Source organism: Sorex fumeus, unplaced genomic scaffold, assembly GCF_029834395.1.
Source record: "Sorex fumeus unplaced genomic scaffold, SorFum_2.1 ptg000048l, whole genome shotgun sequence".
NCBI lineage: Eukaryota > Metazoa > Chordata > Mammalia > Eulipotyphla > Soricidae > Sorex > Sorex fumeus.
In genome coordinates, this window is record NW_026606105.1 from 8,807,773 (window position 1) to 8,817,500 (window position 9,728).

A 9,728-nucleotide genomic window follows, 5' to 3' on the forward strand; every position below is an offset into this window, starting at 1 on the left:
GCCAAGGATCAATCCTGAAGGGCCAGAGTCAAGGGTCAGGAGAACATAGGATTGTGCACAGGGTGAACACGGGGTAAAAGGTAAAAGGTAAAGGCCCTCCCGTTGATCGTCGATTTGCTCGAGCGGGCCCAGTAACGTCTCCATTGGAGACTTTGTTGTTACTGTGTCTGGCATATCGAATACGTCACGGGGAGCTTGCCAGGCTCTGCCGTGCGGGCTAGATACTCTCGGTAGCTTGCCGGGCTCTCCGAGAGGGGCGGAGGAATCGAACTCGGGTCAGCCATGTTGGCTGCGTGCAAGGCAAACGCCCTACCACTGTGCTATCACTCCAGCCCGGGGTGTGACTTCAAAATAAGGAAATGCAGTGAGCAAATATATGGTAACATATGCACCAATGAGATGAAATAAACAATTTTCTTTCATTTTAAACAGTATTCAAAACAGAAAATCTGAACAAAATTATTAAAGGCATTGAATTCCTAATAAAAATTAAAAAACAAAAGAAAACTCCCATAGAGAAAGCTTCATGGGCTGGAGACTTAGTACAGTGGGTAAGTCCCTTGCCTTGAACGCACCAGACCTCCGTTCAATCCCTTGCATTCCACATGATCTGCTGAGCACCCCAGAGCAACTCCTGAGTGTGCAGGGTCAGGAGTGACCCCTGGAAACCACTGAAGGTGATTCAAAAGCTAATCCCCCCTCCAAAAAAAAAAAAAACGAACTCCAAGTTCAGATAGGCATATTGGTGAATTCTGTCAAATATTTGAGAATACTATTTTTATAACTGATGATCTTTGTTATCTGTGGAATACAGAGACGAAATATGCATTAAACAATGACAAACCCTTGGCCTTGGATTACAAAACAATTACCAATGAGAGGGGATAAGTAGAGAATGGAGAGATTGGAGATGTACAGTACCATAAATCTTAACACTGTTGTAACTTTACCTGAACTACACACACACACATACACACACACACACACACACACACACGTGCATGTATGTATGTATATATTTGGGAGTCTCACAACCAGCAGTGCTCAGGGTTTAATCCTGGCTCAGTGTTCAGAGAGCACGCCTCAAGGTGCTCAGGGGACCACATCAGGTACTGGGGATCAACACCACGTTGGTCAACATGTAAGACAAGCACTCTACTCACTATACTATTGCTCTGGCCTCCCTAAATTATATATTTAAAAAAAAAATTCCAGAAAAAAAAAAAACGAAGGGAAATATCACCCCACACTTTGATGCTACAGTGCAAGGATCAAGATTCTAAATAGAATTTAACGAGTCAAAGATTTGGTTAAAAAATAAGATATACAAAAAGCATCCCAACAGTCCATATGAACATTTAAGATTTAAAAAAGGGAAATATTCTTATACTTTACTTTCTCTAGAAAAATAAGGTGACCTCTTTGGTATATTCTCAGTATATACTCTTTAAAAATAGCTCAGTGTATTCTTACATTTCGGCTAGGCAGTAAAACATCAGAAAATATTATACAATGTTTTATTTAACATTTCTCCAAGAACAGTTTGTCTCCAGATTTAATACACTTATAATGTTTAAAGACAATAGGTTTTGCTAGTTAAGAATATAAATATGAGATAAGGCCTATGTCTTCCATGTGAGGCTCTGGTTTGAAAAACTAAAAGCACACAAAACCATTCACAATTCATAAAATTCAGTCTTTTAGGCAACTGAATTTGAGTGGGAACCAAGATCACATGATTCCAAACGTACCCCAACCCCACCCCACTCCTGTCTGACACCTCTTCCCAAAGGGTGCCAGGAGTGTCCCCTCATCAGGAAATATTTTTATCTTATATAAATCAGTTTTATTCCTTTTTTAAAAGCATTTTTTCTTTGAAAAAATGTATATATATCACGATCATGATCACGACCATCCTGTTGTTCGTCGATAGCCTCAAGCAGGCCCCAGTAACGTCTCCTTCATCCTAGCCCTGACATTTTTTTAAAATATATTCAAGGCTCTTTCAGGGTTAGGAGAATGAGACCCATCATTGTTACTGGTATTTGGCATATTGGGTACGCCACAGGGAGTTTGCCAGACTCTGCCGTGTGGGCAGGTTACATTGGGTAGCCTGCCAGGTTGTCCATATACATATTTATAAAATATACAAATGCTGGTGGGGAGGGGCCAGAGATTATGCCAGGGATTGAACCTGGATGTTATGCATGTGAAATTTGCCTTCAACTTTTATAAATACACACACACACACACACACACACACACACACACCCCTCCCAAAAGGCAAGCCATCAAATTCAGCTCTCTAGGGGGATGGGACCTAGGAATCTAATGGAGGGTTATGGACCACACCTAGCAGTGTTGGCACTGTGTTCTGTGTTATTCTTGGTAGAACCCAGGAATGAATGAAGTGGCTGAGAGTCAAAAAGAGCATGCCTTACCCCCATGCTCTATCTCTGACCCCTGGAAATGTAATTTTTTTTTTTTTTTTTTGCTTTTTGGGTCACACCCGGCGATGCTCAGGGATTACTCCTGGCTTTGCACTCAGGAATCACTCCTGGCAGTGCACGGGGGACCATATGGGAATCGAACCCGGGTCAGACGCATGCAAGGCAAACTCCCTAGCCGCTATGCTATTGCTCCAGCCCCTGGAAATGTAATTTTTAACAAGCACATCAAGTAAGGCTAATGTCTGAAAATTCTTATTTAATTTCAAAGAAAACAGTATAAATGATAACATAATATGTGACCTCCACAAAACTTTTGTTTAACCTATATGTGTGTGAGTGTGTGAGAGTGTGAGTTGTGTGTGTGTGTGTGTGTGTGTGTGTGTGTGTGTGTGTGTGTAAAGATGTATTTAGGTACAATTCACCTTCTTGGATAAATTGTGTTCCTTGAATCTCATCATCGGCCAACATCCAGATCACTTGTCCTTCTCTCCCATGACGCTCATCATAACCATGCCACCAGACCCTACGCCAGGCTGTCTCACTCGGAGTGCCTGCGGGGGTGGGGGGGTGCGACACAAGACACACACACACACACACACACACACACACACACACACAGAGGTGAGACCCCTCCCCCACCCAAGGGACCCAGCCCTGGCAGCCAAAAACCTTCAGAACTCAACCTCGGCCATGCTCGGGGCCACTCTCCACATGCTCCAATCAAGCCATACCCACAAGCAAACCTATTCCTGGACCTCAAGGACACTTCATAGGACACACCCTACCTTACTCCAAGAGTACCTCACCACATTTGATGGAGTTCAAAATAGGAGGCAACCAATCTTAGAGGGAAATTTTTTTTTACAGATTATATAAAAGCACACAAGGCTCAATCTTTAACAACATTTTAGTGATCTCTTACAAAAGGTAATGGCAACTGAATAATGGCAACTGGGTGAAATACAACAGCCTTCACACTTTTCTCTATAGACATCTTTTTGTAGCTTTTTCAGCAGTTTTTCATAACAAACAATACGAAAAATATTTTTCGGTTCTGCTTTGGGGCAGGGATTGGGGTTCAGGATGTAAACATCAGAAATATGGTCTTGGAAAGGTGTAATGGCGGTGGGATTGGTATTTGAATATTAAATGTAATCAAATACTGTGAACTACTTTATAAAATTAAAAAATTTTACTGTGTTCCTTTTTGAAGACGAATATTCATCTGTCTGTCCCTCTATCCCTCTAACTCTAAAAACCATCTTACTTAAAAAAAAAGACTTAAATCCTAGCTAATATCAAATACTAGACTCCTAGCTAATATAAAATACTAGAGAGATATTACACAAAATCCAGATTTTATTTTAAAAAAGGGATTAAGTTTAGCACTAGCCTTGCATTCTGTCCTAACAATCTGGTGGAATTAAATTTCCTCCCCTCCCCTTTAGTCTCCCCAGACCCATTCCCTATTATTTTACCTCCAAGCCTATAGATCTCCATCTCGATTACCTTAGTTTCTTTTTGCAGGTATAACAGCTGACCTTGGATGCCATTACCCTCAAGTTCATTCAAATGAAGAACAAAGATGATCAAATAAAACCTACTTAGTTCTGAAATGTTCTGAATTTAGTTCTAAAGCTTTTGCTTCAATTAAAATAAGTTTGCAAGGACAGATCAAGAGGTAAAATATCCAAGCGACCAAGACCTCAGATTACTTTTAATTTTCTGAAGATAATCCTAACTTTTTTGGAAGTAAATTTGAACAGAGCGTTTGTAAAAGCCTTTTTCTCAGTTTAACAAAAACGTTTTCTCAATATAAACATCTTCCTTGAACACCTGCTTACAACACAAAGAGAAAACTTATATTTAAAAGCTGGGAATATACAGAACATTTTGAGAAACCTAGAAATGCAAACTCGACTCAGAATGATCAGTTTTTATTATCTATGTTCTCATTCACTCTGGCTTCAATAAACTATAAACGGGCATACAATAAACTATTTCCATAATCCTGTGAATAAAATTCAGATCTGTTCACCTATTTAACAATTTAAAATACAAATAAAAGATGTGCTGAAGAGACAGTAAAGCTGCATGCAGCCAGCCCAGATTTGATTCCCAACCAAGGCATCCCATATCGTCCCACATTCCATATGGTCCAGCCAGCACTACCAGGAGTAACTTCTAAGTGCAAAGCCATGAGTAACGCCCCCCCACCCCAGCACTACTAGGTGTGGTCCAAAAACCAAAACAAACAAACATTCAAATGTGTCTAAACATTAAGAATGTACTGCTCTTCAAGCCTGTATTCTCCCTTGAACATGTAAGATGCATCTTGCTTGTCTATATGTCTCTTTGCGTGTTTGCTCTTTCTAGAACATGTTCTCTCCTGAACAAGTATTCCTTCCCTTCCCCCTCCCCTCACATCTTTCTAAGTTTGTTTCTACAAAGTTTTCTTGCTCTACTATTTCATCTTCTCCCGAAACCCTGTGAGCGAAAGATAACTGCTCCAGAATGCCTGTGCTAAGGTTAGGACTGACTTGCCTTTCCTGAAAAGAGCAATTCTTGCTCCAGCCTTACTCTGCAGCTCCTTGAGAATCTGGACAGCAGGAATCATTGCTTCTCACTTTACTGAGCCACCAGGAAAAGTATGGTCCCCAGAGCTACAAGTGTGACCTCAGCTGAAGCACCACCAAGTGTACAATCTTTACTGCACACACAGCCCCTCACCCCCACTGACCGCTTGCAACAACAAAGGAAAGGGGACAGTTTTTGGTTTTAGTTACCTTTTCTGATCAGACTTTAAAAAATAAATTTCTTGGGCCAGAGAGACAGTGCAGGGTTACTCAGCCCTTGCACGTGGCCAACCCTAGTCTGATCCCCAGCAGGGAACATGAGGTTCCCCAAGCACCAGGAGTCACTCCTGAGTATAATGGGGACAAAGCCATATAGTACAGCAGGTCAGGTGCTTGCCTTTCGTGTGGCAAACCCAGGTTTGTGCCCCAGTACACCAGGTGGTCCCCTAAGTCAATCAGGAGTGCAGTGAGGAATAACCCCCCTTCCCACACACACAACAGCACTGATGGGTGTGGCCCAAAATTTAAAAAACAAACAAAACTTATGAAATAAAAACAATTTTTTTTAAAGAATTAAGATTTGAAGGGATGGAGAGACAGAATAGTGTGGTAAGGAGCTTGCCTTACAAGGCCCACGCAGTTTCAACCCCGGGGAACCCCATAATGGTTCCCTGAGCATTGCCAAGTGTAAAACCTATGCACTTCTGAGTATGGCCTAGAAAAATAACAAGACCAAAACCGTAAGATTGGAGTTTCACCCGCACTCCTTTCCCAGCAAGTGGGCAACGTCGGAGGAAAGCAGAGTCAAGAATCTGAGCACTTCCCAGGTGTGCAGAACTATGTAACCACCCGCTGAAGCGACAAGGGCTCTAAGGACTAGGACCAGAGACAAAAGGCAGTTTGTCACTTACAGAGATAACATAAGCCAACCCACCAACCTGTTGGGGGAGGGGGTGTTAAGGGGCACACCCTTCGGAGCTCAGGGTTTATCCTGGCTCTGCACTCAGGCATCACTCTTGGAGGGGCTGGGGGGCGTACATACGGGATGCCGGGATGGACCCCAGGTCCGTCAGATGCAAGGCAAACGTCCTACTTACTGCCCTACACTCAAGTCCCATCAACATTTTATGCCGACTCCCAACGCTAGAGGTTGCCAGGGGTCCAGGGTCCAGAGAAAGGGGGCCAGTGGACTCTGGTCCAGGCAATGGGCCCGCGTCCCTAAACTTAGGAAACCCTGGCATTTTATGACGGGTAGGGCAGTAACCGTGCCAGACTCTCTTACTCCAGGAGCCATTGATCTTTACGGTCCTGCACCACAGACTTGAGCGCTTTCTGCTCTGGTTTTAAAACACTCTTTCCCAAGACTTTCCTTCGACCAGCCCCTTTTCAAAAAAAACACAAAGTGGGGGAGAGGGAACAAGGAGAACCTGGGAAACCCACGGTACTGAGGAGAAAAAAAAAGAAAAGAAAAGAAAACGGGTCTCTGGGTCAACTCCGTGCCGTCCCAACTAGCGCGTCTCTGCAGCGATTATCTGCCGCACACATCCCCTGACGGACGCCTGGGTGCAACGGCGGCATTCCAGCTCAGATGCAACTTCCCCGCAAAAAGTAGCAAAGCCCAAATCACCTGCCGCCGCTGCCGGTTACAGTTGCGCTTGGCAAAGTTGCCTCCGTGCAACCCTCACCGCGCGCGCAGAAAATTCCTTTGAAAAAGCTCGCCCGGGGTCTCCCTCCGAGAGCCCCGCGCTCACTTTTCCCCAACTTGGGCCGGCCGCAAAACCTGTTCCCGCTAGCCCGGGGAACTACCTGTCAAAAGTCTCCTTACCCCCCCCCCCCTTCCCACCCAGCAGCGGTGCGACAAAAGCAACAGCAACTTGCACAGCTCCCGGCGGCGGGGTGCCCCAAGCCGAGCCAACCCTGCGTGCCCCCCACTACCCACCACCCACCCCGCATGCACCCCGGGCTCCAAACCACCTGGTTCTCCCTCTCTCTCCCTCTCTTGACATTTGGACGGGCCTGGGAAGAAAATGCTGCCACAAGCCGCAAACAACAACTAAACAACAACAGAAAGAACACAGTGCCTGCAGCTCTTTGTCCCCAAGCAGCAGCAGCAGTAGCAGCAGCAGCAAAGAGAGAAGCGGGGAGCCGCATGCAGGTAGGAGGACCCCCTAAAATCTGCACGGAGGAGGAGGAGGAGGACAAGAGGGGCTGCACACAAGACGACGTGCAGCCTGCAAGCGACGCTCCACAACGACAACCGCCCCCTCCCCCCGCTTTAAGATAAATAAATACAGAAGAGGTGGCAGCTCCTCCTCGGCGTCCCGGTGCCTCAGTCTCCCGCGCTCGCCGTAAACCCTGGGAGTGGGGGGCGGGGGGGGGGGAGGCCCGGCCGGGCCCGGGCTCGGGAGTGGAGTGGGGGGCGGGGGGCGCGGGAAGTTGGCGCGCGCGCCCCTCCCCCCGCCGCGCCCTGACAGCGTCCCTCGCCCGCCCGCCCGCCCGCTCGCGCGCTCTCACCTTGCGTGGCGAACGGCAGGGAGCCGCCGGCCGGCGAGCCGGGTCCGGGCAGCGACGACGACAGCGACGACGACGACGACGGCGGCGGCGGCGGCTGCTGGGGGGGCGGCGGCGGCGGCGGGGGCGGCGGCGGCGGCGGCTGCGGGGTGGTCTCGGCCGCCGCCGAGCCCAGCATGGGCGCGGGCAGCATGAGGTAGCGCTGGGGCGCGGGCAGGCAGCGCTGGCAGAAGGAGTGCAGGCAGGGCAGCAGCTTGGGCGCGCGGCTCTGGATGTTCTGGTGACACACGGCGCAAGTGTCCAACAGGTTGAGCCGGGCCGCCTCGCCGCCCTGCTCCGAGTCGGGGCCCTGGCGGCTCTCGGCCTCGTTCTCGCCGCTCGGCGCCGCCGCCGCCGCTGCCGAAGCCGCCGAGGCCGCCGCCGCCGTCGCCGACGCCGACGGGGCCCCGTTGGCCGCCGCTGCCGCCGCCGCCGCCGAGGCCGCGGCCGCCGCCGCCTTCTCCACAGCCACCTCCATTGTCCTGCCCCTGCCGCCGCCGCCGCCGCCGGGGAAGGGCGAGCGCCGTCTCCGCCCGACGACCTCCTCCTCCACCTCTTCTCCTCCTCCTCCTCCTCACGGGCGACTCGAGTGACCCGAGCGCGGCCGGGCCCGAGCGAGCCTCCTCAGGCCCCGGGGACCCGCCTCCCGGGCGGCGCGGCCGGAAGGACGGAATCCGTCAACGGGGAGCGCTCTCTCTCGCCCCGCGGCCCCGGCCGCCTCGCCAACCGCCGCGGCGCGCGTCGAATCCGCCCAGCCGGCCCCGCGTCTCCCCGCCTTTCTCTGGCTGAGGGGGAGGAGGGGGAGAGAGAGGGAGAGAGGGAGGGAGGGAGGGAGGGAGGGAGGGAAAGAGGGAGGGAGGAGGGAAGAACCCACCGCCCCCCTCCCAACCCCCTAAGGCCCCGCCCCCACCCGCGCGCCGCCCAATCGCCGCCGCGCCTGGCCCGGGGAGGGGCGGGCCCAGTCGAAGCCCGCGAGGCTCCGACGGCCGCGGCGGGAGGCTGGGAGGGGGCGGGGCTGCCCTCGGCCCCGCCCCCCGGAACGGCGGGAACCGCGGCCGCTGATTGGACCTCGGCGGGGGCCTCGCTCCTCCAAAATGATTAAAGGTTTATTTGTTAAACCAGCGAGCGCCTAATTCGGTCCGGCGGCTCCGGCTCCTCCCAGGGGCGGAGCGCCCCTGTGTCCACTGCACACCTTTTATTAAGTGCTTGGAAAACTCTTGGTTTTACTGCTGGAAACCTGAGCGGTAGATTTTTAGGCGGAGTGTCCAAGGAGGACTATGTCGAGATCCTGGAGAGCAAACAAGGAAAGGGATGATTTCTTTTTTTTTTTAAATATAGATTCTTTGGTCGGGGGAGGGAAGGATGGTGTGGAGGCAGCATGGATTTTTGCCATTTAGATCCATGCATCTCTATGAGAGACGGAGCATGAAGAATAAGGGCTGTTTGAGAGCTGGGATCGGTCCTTGACATGACAAAAGAATAAAAGGAGGGGAGGGGCGTGTGGACGATGGGGTGATTGAGAGAAGGTTCTCATAAATCTATTTGAAGGCTTTTGCCCATGGAAATGGGTGATTTACTTTTTCAGTATAGAAAAAAATGTTCTGGTTTTCTGAAGTTAGCATTTAGGTTGTTTGCAGGTGACTTTTTAGCATGAATATGGATTCATTAAAAGGAACTCAGGTGAAACTCAGTATTGATGTCCAGATAATTAAAAACTTCAGTTTCCCTTTTCATCTGCCCATGTTCACATCAAAATTACACACGTTTTACTTAAACACGCACACAACAACAACAATAAAAAAAAGCCAGGGTCTGAGGTTAGTACATTCCTTTGCATGCAGAAGACTCGGGTTTAATTCCCTCCTCCTCTTGGTGTCCTTCACATCCGCACCCCATCCCAAGCAGGGCACAGTGCCAGGATTTAGTCTCTGAGCAACGTAGAGTGGGCCCACCCCCTCCCCACCAAAGCCCAGCGTGTGAGGAGTTTTAAGTATAGAAGCAACGTATGTTGTCGTGAGCGAGGTGGGTGGACGCTAAGCTTTCTATACACAGGATTACAGAAACAAATTCTATAAAGTGGGGAAAAGGTTTTGTAAAAATTGAAATGTTGCTGGAAAGAAAAGGGCAAACTCAGGCGTCCCAGTTCGCTCTC

General features: G+C 49.4%; 1 protein-coding gene across 1 annotated transcript in view; it reads right to left on the reverse strand.

Moving 5' to 3' along the window:
• The window catches only part of TRIM24 (tripartite motif containing 24), a 142,391-nt gene extending 134,337 nt beyond the window's left edge, over positions 1–8,054 (reverse strand). The window contains exons 1-2 of the mRNA XM_056124004.1: positions 7,698–8,054; positions 7,541–7,637 (exon numbers count right to left, since the gene is read on the reverse strand). Of these exons, the coding sequence (XP_055979979.1) occupies positions 7,541–7,637; positions 7,698–8,054 (454 nt within the window). The remainder of the gene's footprint in view (positions 1–7,540; positions 7,638–7,697) is intronic.
• Positions 8,055–9,728: the final 1,674 nt, after the last annotated feature.